At 44.4% G+C, this 15,451-nt stretch overlaps 1 protein-coding gene across 1 annotated transcript in view; it reads left to right on the forward strand.

Annotated features, from left to right (window-relative positions):
* The window catches only part of LOC309562208 (uncharacterized protein), a gene marked incomplete at its 5' end in the record, with an annotated part of 1,875,955 nt that overhangs the window by 1,579,901 nt on the left and 280,603 nt on the right, over nucleotides 1-15,451 (forward strand). The window contains one exon of the mRNA XM_082266327.1: nucleotides 1,383-1,565. Coding sequence (XP_082122453.1) covers nucleotides 1,383-1,565 — 183 coding nt within the window. The remainder of the gene's footprint in view (nucleotides 1-1,382; nucleotides 1,566-15,451) is intronic.

Below are 15,451 nucleotides of genomic sequence, written 5' to 3' on the forward strand. Positions count from 1 at the left end.
ACAAAGTTCCCAGGCTGCCGTTTAAGGGTGTTTTAGTCTCCCTTGAGGGTGTTTAATCTTTTTTCAGGTGGGTCTCATCTTGTTGTTCTGATGAGTCCTATGTTGCCTGGTTGGCTATGGTTTAGCCTTGGAATTATTTTTCTGCTGTTCCCACCCCCTCATTTTTATAGCACTGCTTTGGGACGTCCCTACTGATATGAAGATCAGAGACTGCGTCCGTCAATGAACGATAAAGAAAATTGGATTTTTGTCTTACCGTAAAATCCTTTTCTTTGAGTTCATTGATGGATGCAATACCCGCCTCTCTATTTGAGTTGGGTTGGTGTTATTTTCTCTGACACTGTTTTGATACAAAACTGACATCCTATAGCAGGGAGAGAGGGTATACCCCCCCCCCCCCCGGGACTGCCCATAGGCGTAGCCAGAACTTTGTTCTGCCTAGTGTCCTACTCCTGTAGTGGGCAGTATGACCCTACTAATATGAAGATCAGAGACTGCGTCCGTCAATAAACTCAGAGAAAAGGATTTTACGCTAAGACAAAAATCCGGTTTTCACTTCTTTTGTTAACAGTTTTGTTTCTTTCTGTAAAACAAGTGCAAAAGAAGGCTAATGAGGGCTTATTTTTGACACAAGAACAGATCCAGGGTAGTAGAAAGGAGATTCTCAAATTCCTATTAGCAATTCAAAGCACACTTCACACTTTAAAACTACCAAACCACCCCAAATTTGCCTTCTCCATTGACTCCAATGCACTTTGTCCAAATCTCCAGATTGTCACAGAAATTTCAGGGAAATGAAAACTCTTAATTTCATACCTAATAGTGAGTCAAAAAACAGCAAGGTTATTAATGAATGTTCAGGATAAACATAATAACTTCTTTAGACAAAAAAAGAGATTGAATGGACCACTTGGTCTTTTTCTGCCATCAGTCTTCTATGGGAAATATAGATTTGATTATTCAAAATGATGACACATACTGTATCTGAAGCCTAATGGGGAGATTCACCTTCTCTATGACCAATGTCACTGGGACAGAAAATTAAGGAACAAGAGATGAGAACCAATCTTCCAGTATAAACACCTGTTTATATAGTAACTGTCGATGTGATATTCCCCCTGACTTTTGAAAGATTTCCTCTAACTTTCAGTTGTGTCTCTGAGACAGCAAATTAAAGAAAATTTCCCCAATGAGATAAAGCAAAAAGACAAAAAAGACAGAATTCTCAAAAACAGATCAAAACAAAACAAAAAGTGAATAGTACAGTATTCTCTATTCTGTACAATATCAAAATAAAAAAGTTTTGGCATATTTTAAAATAACATTTTTAAAAAAGAATGTATATGTGATTGTGTGACTCTTAGTTGTGTTTTTTATTTTAGGAATTGGACAGACCTGTGGTGCACCACCAGTAGTGCAATTTGGAGACATCACAGAAATTAAATTACAGAGCTATCAGTCAGGTTCTTCTGTAAGATATAAATGTGCAAATTATTATAAGCTTGAAGGAAAAGACGTTATTACATGTAAAGATGGAGAATGGGAAAAGGAGCCAGTCTGTCGAGGTATGGTCCTTCATGTGATCTCAGTATTTATGCAGAGTTACTCACACACTTTTGGCTGTCCAAAATAGCTGCATGTACACTGCCTGGCCAAAAAATAATTAGCTACCAAAAAAAAAAGGTCATACACTCTAACATTTCGCTGGACCGCCTTTAGCTTTAATTCTATGTGGTATTGTTTCGATAAGCTTCTGCAATGTCACATGATTTATTTCAGTCCAGCGTTGCATTATTTTTTCACCAATATTTTGTATTGATGATGGGAGAGCCGGACCTCTGCACAAAACCTTCTCCAGCACATCACAAAGATTCTCAATGGGGTTAAGGTCTGGACTCCATGATGGCAAATCCAAGTGTGAAAATGTTGTCTTATGCTCCCTGAACCACTGTTTCACAATTTAAGTCTGATGAATCCTGGCATTGTCATCTTGGAATATGGCCGTGCCATCAGGGAAGAAAAAAATCAATTGATGGAATAAACTGGTCATTCAGTATATTCAGGTAGTCAGCTGACCTCATTCTTTAGGCACATACAGTAATTATCAAACTAGGATAGTTACTGAATGCTTAGTTTAGTTAGTTGCTTAGTTAATTCCAGGCGGTGACTTTTTTTTTTTTTTTTTTTGGCAAGGCAGTGTTTATAATATTGCAATAATAACTTGAATCTGAAGTAATTTAGTATAACATAAATACTAAATATCCACTTATGGTTGCAATGTAAAAAAATAAATAATTAATGTTAATTAGGGTCACATTAGTGTGTGTGTGTATATATATATATATATAAATGTATAAGTGTGTGTGTATATATATATATATATAAATATATATATATATATATATATATATATATATATATATATATATATATATATATATATGTATGTATATATATATATATATATATATATATATATATATATATATATATATATATATATACACAGTGCAGTGCAGTGCAGTATTTTGCCCCCTTGAACTTTGCGAACTTTTGCCACATTTCAGGCTTCAAACATAAAGATATATTTTTTTGTGAAGAATCAACAACAAGTGGGACACAATCATGAAGTGGAACGAAATTTATTGGATATTTAAAACTTTTTTAAGAAATAAAAAACTGAAAAATTGGGCGTGCAAAATTATTCAGCCCCCTTAAGTTAATACTTTGTAGTGCCACCTTTTGCAACGATTACAGCTGTAAGTCGCTTGGGGTATGTCTCTATCAGTTTTGCATATCAAGAGACTGAAATTTTTGCCCATTCCTCCTTGCAAAACAGCTCAAGCTCAGTGAGGTTGGATGGAGAGCGTTTGTGAACAGCAGTTTTCAGTTCTTTCCACAGATTCTCAATTGGATTCAGGTCTGGACTTTGACTTGGCCATTCTAACACCTGGATATGTTTATTTGTGAACCATTCCATTGTAGATTTTGCTTTATGTTTTGGATCATTGTCTTGTTGGAAGACAAATCTCTGTCCCCAGTCTCAGGTCTTTTGCAGACTCCATCAGGTTTTCTTCCAGAATGGTCCTGTATTTGGCTCCATCCATCTTCCCATCAATTTTAACCATCTTCCCTGTCCCTGCTGAAGAAAAGCAAGCCCAAAACATGATGCTGCCACCACCATGTTTGACAGTGGGGATGGTGTGTTCAGGGTGATGAGCTGTGTTGCTTTTACGCCAAACATAACGTTTTGCAATGTTGCCAAAAAGTTTGATTTTGGTTTCATCTGACCAGAGCACCTTCTTCCACATGTTTGGTGTGTCTCCCAGGTGGCTTGTGGAAAACTTTAAACGACACTTTTTAAGGATATCTTTAAGAAATGGCTTTCTTCTTGCCACTCTTCCATAAAGGCCAGATTTGTGCAGTATACGACTGATTGTTGTCCTATGGACAGAGTCTCCAACCTTAGCTGTAGATCTCTGCAGTTCATCCAGAGTGATCATGGGCCTCTTGGCTGTATCTCTGATCAGTCTTCTCCTTGTATGAGCTGAAAGTTTAGAGGGATGGCCAGGTCTTTGTAGATTTGCAGTGGTCTCATACTCCTTCCATTTCAATATTATCACTTGCACAGTGCTCCTTGGGATGTTTAAAGCTTTGGAAATTTTTTTGCATCCAAATCCGGCTTTAAACTTCTCCACAACAGTATCTCGGACCTGCCTGGTGTGTTCCTTGTTCTTCATGATGCTCTCTGCGCTTTAAACGGACCTCTGAGACTATCACAGTGCAGGTGCATTTATACGGAGACTTGATTACACACAGGTGGATTCTATTTATCATCATTAGTCATTTAGGTCAACATTGGATCATTCAGAGATCCTCACTGAACTTCTGGAGAGAGTTTGCTGCACTGAAAGTAAAGGGGCTGAATAATTTTGCACGCCCAATTTTTCAGTTTTTTATTTGTTAACAAAGTTTGAAATATCCAATACATTTCGTTCCACTTCAGGATTGTATCCCACTTGTTGTTGATTCTTCACAAAAAAATACAGTTTTATATCTTTATGTTTGAAGCCTGAAATATAGCAAAAGGTTGCAAAGTTCAAGGGGGCCGAATACTTTCGCAAAGCACTGTATATATATATATATATAATGATTGTGTGAATTTGGATTATTACCACAAGTTCCTTAAATTGCAGAAACCTGTGTAAATACTTACAGACAAGATATCACTCTAAGTCTAACATATCATTTATTTTAATTTTATTATGTAGGAATCAGTAAAGATCACATTATCCTTATACATTAACTCCCTACTTTGATCATTACCGATCATACTTCTCATTCCTTGCACTAGTGTGCCAAGGAAGGCTCAAATCTTTGTTCTTGTTACTTTTTTTTTCTTAATAATTTATCACACAATAGTATTTACCAATTGCAATTCAATAAAGGACATGTAGGCTGATAGACCCTCACATGACCATCAGGAAGGCTGCAGAGAATGTTAGGATTCTCTACATTCCTACCTCTTTCTGATTATCCGGTGATCAACAAACCCCACCTCCTTTTAATTTTCATCTACTGCTGGAAGAGCTTTGCAACATGATTTCGAGAAGTGGCAAACCCTCTGATGCTGCTCTTACCTCCGTTACACCTGTACTTCTGCCTCAAAGGCATGGTTTCCCACTCCTGAATCCTTTTTCCGCTTAGCCCTACATCAGCAGATGTTACAGAAACTTGCTTACTGCTTGCCTATAGTTGGTCAGTGTCCCATCCCTGTCCCTACCCGGTCATATAGGTAGGCTAGACCCATCTACATGTCGAAAGAATGCCTCCAAGCGGGGGAGAAACACAACAAAAGGGCACCAATCCTTTGCACAACCCCACACCAGCAAGCATCCATCTTTATTATTGAATGTTCACACTTACCAGTCACAATGCTTTCACACTCTAGCTAATGGAAAATAATTTCTTATTGATTTTTTTAATTTTTTATTTGTCCACTTGATGTCACCCCTGAGTTCCCATGGTAAGAAACATAGCAACTGTGCATTGCAATCCTTCCAAGAAGATGTCACATCCCCTGTCACTCAGGTGTACTAAGTCCCCCTGAATAGACATGGGTCCTGTGCATCTCCCTCAAAGTGATGAACTGCAACTCCACTAATTTTCCTTACAGCATTGTAATACTCCCAGTTAAACTTTTGTGCATGTGAAATTCTGTCATGTTTCTATAAGGATTGGAATATAACTAGTGATACAACTATGTGTGTGTTTGAAAACTTTTATCTTATCCAATGCATATCTTATCACCCTTTTTATAAAAGGTTCCATCTGCCCCTTTAACCTTATGTCCTTATCTCCCAAGTGTATTATTATGGCAAAAGGTGGTTTATTAAATGTTTCTTCCTGCAATTGCTGTCTCAACTGTCACCAAGTCATTCCCCACTCCCCCACCCACCTGATCCTAATCCTTTGCTCAGTGAACCGCACATTTTCCATATTCCGCCATATGGCTCTAGAACAGTGGTTCTCAAATCCTGTCCTCAGGACCCACTAACAGGCCAGGTTTGCAAGATGACTGAAATTCATCACAGGTCAGTGGCGGCTGGTGCTCAAAATGTTTGGGGGGGGCGCAAACAGAAAAATGTAATAGGCATTGCTTTGCGGCAAAAAACGCTGTAAAAAATTGCGTGACTTTGAGGCCACAAAAGTGTAAAAGGGGCCTTTAGTAATCAAGGTATAGTGTGCCCCCTTCAATGCAGAGTGACCAGCGTGCCCCCTTTCAATGCAGAGAGACCAGCGTGCCCCCTTCAATGCAGAGTGACCAGCGTGCCCCCTTTCAATGCAGAGAGACCAGCGTGCCCCCTTTCAATGCAGAGTGACCAGCGTGCCCCCTTTCAATGCACAGTGACTAGCGTGCCCCCCTTTCAATCCAGAATGACCAGCGTGCCCCCATTCAATGCAGAACGACCAGCGTGCCCCCATTCAATTCAGAATGACCAGCATGCCCCCTTTCAATGCAGAATGACCAGCATGCCCCCATTCAATGCAGAATGACCAGCGTGCCCCCTTTCAATGCAGAATGACCAACGTTCCCCCTTTCAATGCAGAATGACCAGGGTGCCCCCTTTCAATGCAGAGAGACCAGCATGCCCCCTTTCAATGCAGAGAGACCAGCGTGCCCCCTTTCAACGCAGATAGAACAGCATGCCCCATTTCAATGCAGAGTGACCAGCGTGCCCCCATTCAATGCAGAGAGATCAGTGTGCTCCCATTCAGTGCAGAGAGATCAGTGTTCCCCCATTCAATGCAGAGAGATCAGTGTGCCCCAATTCAATGAAGAGAGATCAGTGTGCCCCCATTCAATGCAGAGAGATCAGTGTGCCCCCTTCAATGCAGAGAGATCAGTGTGCCCCCTTCAATGCAGAGAGATCAGCGTGCCCCCTTTCAATGAAGAGAGATTAGTGTGCCCCCTTCAATGCAGAGAGATCAGTGTGCCCCCTTTCAATGCAGAGAGATCAGTGTGCCCCCTTCAATGCAGAGAGATCAGTGTGCCCCCATTCAATGCAGAGAGATCACCGTGCCCCCTTTCAATGCAGAGAGATCAGTGTGCCCCCATTCAATGTAGAGAGATCATCGTGCCCCTTTTCAATTCAGAGTGACCAGCGTAGCGTGCCCTTCCAGACCAACACTTACCTGATGCAGCGGTGGCTTCTCCTCAGTCCCCCGGCGTCTCCTCGAGTCCTCCTGCCTCCTCCTCGGCCAATGCCATGGTTTTTGCCTTTCGGACAATCAGGAAGCAGGTGTCGGACCCCCTTCCTGATTGGCCAGGAGGAGGATCCGAGTGACAATAGCGAATTTTCATTTGCTATTGTCACACAATGGGTGGGATCGGGGCGCACTGCTCTGCGCCCCGGGTCCTCCCTTTTCTGAAGCCTATTAGAGACTCTGGCTCTAAACAGGTGACTCAGAAAAAAGAAAAAGCCCCATTGAACTCCATCCGTCCGGCGGCCCCAACACACCGGCCGCCACTGTCACAGGTGATATAATTTGCTGCTCAGTAATTGCAGTATTCTAGTCTGCATCTCCCCAAGGTAATACCTAAAATCTGGCCTGTTAGGGGGCCCTGAGGACAGGAGTGGAGAACCACTGCTCTAGAATGTGCCCAATATATGTATGAATGTTCAACAATCAGAATGTCCTTATTAACTCTCTGAGGAAACTGAGCCTCTCCTGTGGCTTCTTCAGCATGAGTTGGATCAGGATCTTGTCTCAGTCCTCCACTAGTGGATGGCAAATCAGTTAATGCAGGCACAGTTCATGTCACTTCAGGAGGTGACGCTCTTCAATATTGAAAGCTGCCAGTATCTCTTTCATTATCTGAACTGTGAAGTGCTTTCCCCTATCACTCTCTATTGTTTCTGGAATCCCATACCTACATACTACTTCCTGTATCAATTTCTTAGCTGTCACTGTAGTTGTAGCCTTCTGTACTGGGAAAGCTTCGAACCAACCACTAAAACAATCCACACAAGTTAAAATATACTCATACGTTCCTACTTTTGGCAGCTGTATATAAACTATCTGCAGTCTCTGAAATGGGTATAATGGTCTTGTAATATGACCAGATGGTGTTTGTACCTTTTTCCCTGGGTTGAACTGTGCACAAATCAAACATGCTTGACAAAAATGTTTTGCCATTGTTTCAATACTTGGCACAGACCATTTTTTTAGAATTGCATCCACCACCCCTCCTTTGGCAACATGAGAGGGGAGATGCACCATTGAGCATAAAATAGAATACATAGAGTGGGGGGCACAAGGTCTCCCATCCTTATGATGGCAATTACCTTTTTATCCTGTCTGCATCGGGCCTTTGTCAATTTACTCATCTCTTTTTGGGATGCTGTGTCCTGCTATTTCCCCAACATTTCATCATCAAGTGCCGCTTTAAGAAACACACTTTTTCACTTCTCCTCTCATCTAAGGGAAACAGAGCAGCCTCTTTAACAGCTTTATCTGCTCTCTGGTTTCTAATAGTGACAGGATCACTTAGCAAAACCTGTCACTGTTGTGGATAATTCAGAATATGCCTCTGTACTATTACCACAATCATGCTCCCACCTCTGATGGCTCGGACAGGGAGTAGAGTGGCTTGGTTCAGCACATTACACCTTTTGATTATTATGTTACTTGGTGTAAGCAATGCCAACCCATAGCTGGTCAATCTAGCAGCAGACAAATGCTTGGTGTTGATGTGATTAAGCACCTGTTCCACTGCATGAGAGAACATTAAAATAAAGGTATTTCCCAATACTATCTCAGCAGTTTTCTCCACTATCATTGCTGCAGCAGCTGTAGATTTTACACAAGGTGCTGCTGCACAGATAGTAGGATCCAACGGCTGAGAATCCTCATGCCTCTGTGCCAGTAGTCCTGATGGTTGATTATTTGCCTCATGACAAAACAAATAATAATCCTTTTTATAATCAGGCAAAGCTAAACATGGACTTCTCATAATGGCTTGTTTCAATGTTTCTATTGCTTGCTTTTGTTCCTCTGTTATTTCGTTAGGTGCTGTCATTTTGCTTTTAAAATTGTGGTGCAAAGCAGTCCAAATCCTAATATCATAAGTCCCCTGAATGGGTATAGGGTAGTCTATTATCCATGTCAATCTGTGCCATTTCTTCAAATACTTCATCACCCACTTGCCCTAATGTGCTTTCAATTCCTGGAAAGGAGTCAAAGGTGGTCCCCTAATTTTTGCACCTCCTCCCAACTGATTTCCCATTTTAGAAAACCCCTGGGTACTTTATTTATCCCTTTTCTCCCAGAAGTTAGTAGGCAAAAGCTTGGCCAATGCTTCACCTTATCCACAGCACACCTTCCCTCTGGAACAGTGGTGGCCTGTGCATAGGGGGCGCCAGGGCGCCACCCCCCCTAAAAAAAAGGAAAAAAAAAATTACAAAAAGAACAATAAAGTTAAAAAAAAAAAGAATCGCGTTCGCCGGCCTATGTGGTTGCTAGGGGGGGGGGTGGGGTTTACGACCCAGAAGAGGCGCCGATTGGCATCCAGGACATCCCGCTGACGTCGCAATGGGGGCGGTGCCGGTGCGTGCATCAGTCACTCACCGTCACCGCCCGGTCACCTTCCCGCCGCTGCAGAGAGGAGTCTCGAGGAGAGGAGAAGCCGGCGCCGCTCACCTTCCCGCCGGTTCCCGCCGCCCGCCGCAGAGAAGAGGAGAGGCCGAGAGGGAGAAGCCGCTCACCTTCCCGCCGCCGCAGAAGAGGACAAATATCGAGGAGGGGAGAAGCCGCCGCCGGGAGCCGAGCCACCATCAGGTAAGTGCATTGGATTGAAGGGAGCACGCACGCTGGTCTTTGCATTGATTGGGGGACAATGCTGTGGGCACTCTGCAATCATTGGGGGACAATGCTGTGGGCACTCTGCAATCATTGGGGGACAATGCTGTGGCACTCTGCAATCATTGGGGACAATGCTGTGGGCACTCTGCAATCATTGGGGGACAATGCTGTGGGCACTCTGCAATCATTGGGGAACAATGCTGTGGCACTCTGCAATCATTGGGGGACAATGCTGTGGGCACTGTGCAATCATTGGGGGACAATGCTGTGTGCACTCTGCAATCATTGGGGGACAATGCTGTGGGCACTCTGCAATCATTTTTGGACAATGCTGTGGCACTCTGCAATCATTGGGGACAATGCTGTGGCACTCTGCAATCATTGGGGACAATGCTGTGGTGCTCTGCAGTGATTGGGGACAATGCTTTGGCACTCTGCAGTGATTGGGCACAATGCTGTGGCGCTCTGCAGTGATTTGGGACAATGCTGTGGCGCTCTGCAGTGATTGGGGACAATGCTGTGGCGCTCTGCATTGAAAGGGGCTCTCACGCTGAACTCTGCATTGATGGGGGCACAGCACATTGTTCATTGCATTGAAGGGGGCACAGCACAGTTGCATTGAAGGGGCACGCATGCTGAACTCTGCATTGTGGGGGCACAGCATAGTGTTCATTGCATTGAAGGGGGCACAGCACAGTGTTTATTGCATTGAAGGGGTCACAGCACAGTGTTTATTGCATTGAAGGGGGCACAGCACATTGTTCATTGCATTGAAGGGGGCACAGCACAGTTGCATTGAAGGGGGCATGCACGCTGAACTCTGCATTGTGAGGGCACAGCACAGTGTTCATTGCATTGAAGGGGGCATAGCACAGTGTTCATTGCATTGAAGGGGGCACAGCACAGTGTTCATTGCATTGAAGGGGGCACGCACGCTGATCTCTGCATTAAAGGGGGCACGCACGCTGGTCACTACATTGAAGGGGGCATGTATGCTGGTCTCTGCATTGAAAGGGGGCCTGTACTCTGGTCTCTGCATTGAAAGGGGGCATGTACGCTGGTCTCTGCATTGAAAGGGGGCATGTACGCTGGTCACTGCATTGAAAGGGGGCATGTACGCTGGTCACTGCATTGAAAGGGGGCATATACCATCTCCTGTACCATGACCTGTGCCATGCCTATACCATATCTGTGCCATGCCTATACCATATCTGTGCCATGCCTATACCATCTCCTGTACCATCACCTGTTCCATGCCTGTACCATCACCTATGCCATGCCTATACCATCACCTGTGCCATGCCTGTACCATGACTTCAAAGTCACGCAATTTTTTACTGCGTTTTTTGACGCGAAGCAATACCTATTACATTTTTCTTTTTGCGCCCCCCCCCAAAAAATTTGAGCACCAGCCGCCACTGCTCTGGAAGGTGTCTCCATCCTACCCCCAGGATAGGACACTCAATTCTCTTGCAACTTCTTCACATCCCACTTGAAAAAGGCACGCTTCCACCCCCAGAAGGTGAAACTAAAACACCACAATTGAATCAAATAAAATGCAATAACATAAGGACAGTGTCAATTATTACTTCCAATCTATCACATGTATTGTAAATTATTATTGGGTCACACCTCTGGGTCACTTTGGCTGGATTTATGGACAATGTTCCTCAATGCTACATATTCCCCACAATCTGGCTCAATGACCTCTTGAGGATCAGATATGTGGAATGGTGTAAATTTTAGTTTAAATATAACTATTGTCAACAGAATCCAGGCAATAGCCCCCACCACCACAACCAACATTTAAAAAACAAACAAAAGGTGTATGGCATTTACTTAAAGAGGTTGTACACCGAGATTTTTTTTTTTCCTCTTCTTTAAATCCTGAAAGAGAAACCCATAATGAGCTAGTATGCATCGCATACTAGCTCATTATGAAATACTTACCTTAGAACGAGCCCCCGCCGTGCCGTCCGCTTACCTGTATGACGGGCGACATGTATAGTCGCCCGTCTTCCGGGATCGCGGCATCCGGCCATCTGATTGGCCGGAGCCGCGGTGACGTCACTCCCGCGCACGCGCGCGGGAGCCGACGGACACGGCACGGGGCTCTGAAGGAACGGCACGATCTGCCGTTCCTTCAGAGCGCATGCGCCAGTGACGTCACTGGCTGCATTAAAGGTAAATATCTCCTAAACGGTGCATGTTTAGGAGATATTTACAGTACCTATAGGTAAGCCTTAATATAGGCTTACCTATAGGTACAACTTCCTGAGGAGGGTTTACTTCCTCTTTAATGTATTGTTCATTTAAACCCTTATTTCAGGTTATACCTTTCACTACTCACTTTCCCTGTTATTAGAACATTTAAATCAAGATCTTCGCATTATATAAATTACAAAACTCTTCTATAAATTTTAGCACATCCAAAAGTTTTAGTTAAGCTGTGTTAGTAAATTACTTCTACTATTTAGGCAAGCAGCCAACATTCCTTGTATCAGCACAGTACAGATGTCTGACCTCCACCTGGCTCTGGACCAGGCCTGCCCAACAAGGAGATGCTTAGCATTGTTAGGTTGTCAACACCGAGAAAACAGAAGGAATAGAAGTTTACAGAAAGATTTTGAGATAGAAACAGACAAGCTAGGGCTTAAGATAATATCCCTGCTGACATTGATTAAGGCTCGTACACACTTGACAAAAATCGATTTTTCTCTCTCTTGCTCAGCGGTCATAACCGTTTTTAGTTGACAGTGCATAATGTTCACAAAATTTTTTTTTTTTTTTTTGGGACGTTTGTTCGTAGAGTGTGATGTAAGTACGTATATGTGTGACCACAAGGCCACGGCTTTGAGTTCCCTTGTACACTGAATGTGTGGATAGATGGAGATAGATAGAGAGAGAGAGAAAGAGAGTGTCGGTGCTCAGTTCATAGTGCAACGAATATAGATACAAATTATCAATTTCTGCTGTTTTTTTACTTTCAATAGTTTTTATTAAAGTTTTCAAACATAAAGAAATACATTAACAAGAAAACATCCGTAACAGTGCAAAAGTACAGTCTGGAAAAACAGGAGCAGATAACATGTAAACTACATAGACTGCCATGAAATTCATGGGTGAAAAGGAACAAGGTCTGTCCTTGCGAGTACCAACATATGCTAAATAGGGAGTAGAGGAGATTGGGAACTCTAGAAGCGGCAGCTCGCCGTAGACCGTGAGGATGCAAGTCAGGTTGAGGGGAAGGGGAAGTAGATCCGTCCAGACTGAACCCCCCCCATCCGACCACCCGCAACAGAGGACAAGCCCCTAAAAGGTGGCGACACATTCGCCCCCCTGAGCGGGAAGTCAGTGGAGGAGCCCCTGTCCAGAGTACAAGGCTGATACCTTAGCAAAACAGAGAGAAGGAGTAAAAGAAGAAGGGAAGGAAGAGGAGGGAAAGAAAGAAAATATATAGAGGGTCCTAGGTCAGACGCAAAATAGCTATCATCAGAGATCAACGTGAACATATTTAGCCCAGGGCTCCCAAGTGGATCCAAACTGGGCCACTCTGTCAGAGAGAATGCTAGAAAGTTTCTCTTGGGACATGATCCAGGATATTTTCAGTTTGGCCTCTCTAACTGAAACGCGCAGCCTCTTCCACGCCCTGGCTATGGTTAGTTTAGCCCCCAGCAGGATAAAATGAATGAGTTTTTGGGACAATTTAGAGATGCCAGAAACCCTACCATTGAGTAGGGCTATCAGGGGAGACTGGTCTATCGGATGATCCAGAACCTTCGAAAAGCCATACGAAAAATGGATGACCAGAAGGAGCGGAGCCTCGGACACGACCACCAGGTATGGAGGAAATCTCCTGACATATCACATCCTCGAAAACATAAAGAAGAGGCATTAGGGTACATACATGCTAGACTTGTAGGAACCAAATACCAGCGGGAGAGCAACTTTACATTGGCTTCAATCAAAGAAACATTAACAATACCTTTAAAGGCGCGGTGAAATCGAGTACTCCAGTCGTCCAGCTCCAGCTCCACTCCAAGGTCCCTCTCCCAATCAAGCATGTATTTCGGTTTGTCATTAGTGTCGGAGAGGGCACTGTAAATCAGGGATATACCCCCTTTAGGGTCACCTGCCTCAGAACACCACCGCTCGTAGGAGGTGACCCGGGGAGGGTCAGGCTTCCTGAGCCAAATTGAGTGGAGAAAGTGGGAAATCTGCGTGTGGCGGAACCTCTCTGTCAACGGCATTTTAAGGGAACTGACACAATGAGGGAAGGATAGAGGTCGCATAGAGTTGAAGAAATTACCTATTCGAAAAAGACCCTTGTTGAGCCACCAGCCAAAGGTTCTGATATTGAGTCCAGGGGGAAAATTTGGGTTGTGAAATAGGTGCGTAAGTGGTTTCATGGGAGATATGAGATTGGGGTGTTTCGATAGGGTGTCATGGATGGAGAAAGAATGCGACAGTGTGGGAGAAAGAATTGGAGGTCCAGTTTTAGGGGGCCGCCAGGCCAGAAAATTCAGCGTGTGGTGCGGGGTCGCTTGTCTTTCTATCTGGACCCAGTCCGGTTTGGCTGTGCGTCTATAAATAGCTGAGAATTGGGCTAGCTGGGCCGCTTGATAGTACCAGCGGAGATTAGGGAGGGCTAGTCCCCCCTTTTCCCTTGAGCGATAAAGTACAGATTTGGCGAACCTGTGACCCCTAGAACCCCAAATAAATTTGATGACCGCCCTTTTTAGCTCCGCCAGATGTCCGGAGTTAACCAGGATTGGGAGCGAGCGGAATAGATACAGGATCCTGGGGAGCAGTGTCATCTTTACAGCATGAATTCTCCCCAACCAAGACAGTGAGTGTGTGGACCAGGCCGACAGGTCAGCTTGGAGTTTTTTGATCAGGGGGGGGTAATTAGCAGAGTATAAAGAAGCTATGGAGGGGGTCAGGTGAGTTCCCAGGTATGGAATCGAGTCCGCTTTCCAGGAGAAAGGGAAAGTAGCTTGCACGATAGCCAATTGCGATGATTCGAGGGAGACATTCATGGCCCAAGATTTTGACAAATTGACCTGAAGGCCAGAGGCGGCGGCGAAAATTTTTAGTTGTTCCAGTATAACAGGAACGGAGATCACAGGATTCGTGACAAAAAGTAGCACGTCGTCCGCAAACAGCGCACATTTATGTTCCCTGTCCCCACAGCGAACCCCAGAGACATCGCTATTGTGCCGAAGAGCAATTGCTAGCGATTCAATTGCTATTGCGAATAACAGTGGCGAGAGAGGACAACCTTGGCGGGTGCCTCTGGTTATAGGGAAGGAGTCGGAGTAGCATCCATGCAGACGCACTCTGGCCGACGGAGTGGAGTACAGGGAACGTAAAACATTCGTGAAGCGGGGTCCAAAACCCCACTTCTCCAGCACCCCAAAAATGTAGGGCCATGTTACCGTATCAAAGGCTTTTTGGATGTCAAGGGAAAGGAGAAATCCTTTCTGAAGAGGCCTACATCCCAGGCTGAGCCTAGGACCGTGATCAGATCCACCGCTCGACGGATCTGATCAGTGCCCTGTCTGCCAGGAATAAACCCAGCTTGGTCCTTATGGACATATTGCAAGATAAAGGCATTCAGCCTGTTCGTGAGGAGATTGGTAAGAATCTTTATATCGTTGTTGATAAGGGAGATAGGCCTATAATTGGAGATATCGCTGGGATCCTTAGAGGGCTTGGGGATAACCGAGATGAGGGCAGCATTAAGTTCTGGGGACAGTGGGGCACCAGAAGTAAGGGAGTTGAATCATTTTGTCAAGTGAGGGGCTAGGGTATCAGAGAACGTTTTGTAGTATATAGGCGAAAAAACGTCAGGGCCCGGGGGCCGAGGAGGTTTTCAAATTTTTAATAACGTCGCGGACCTCGGCTTCAGAGATCGGGTCCTCTAGGCTCCTCCTGTGGGGAGAGGAGAGCCTAGGGAGAGGGAGCGCATCCAGGAAACGTTCGGTCGCCCCCGAGGTGTCCGAACCCTTATCGTACAACCCGGAGAAGAAATTCTGGAAAGCCACCATGACTGGGGCAGGATTTTGAGATAGAACTCCAGTAG

Source organism: Pelophylax lessonae (assembly GCF_965119305.1).
Source record: "Pelophylax lessonae genome assembly, chromosome: 8".
NCBI lineage: Eukaryota > Metazoa > Chordata > Amphibia > Anura > Ranidae > Pelophylax > Pelophylax lessonae.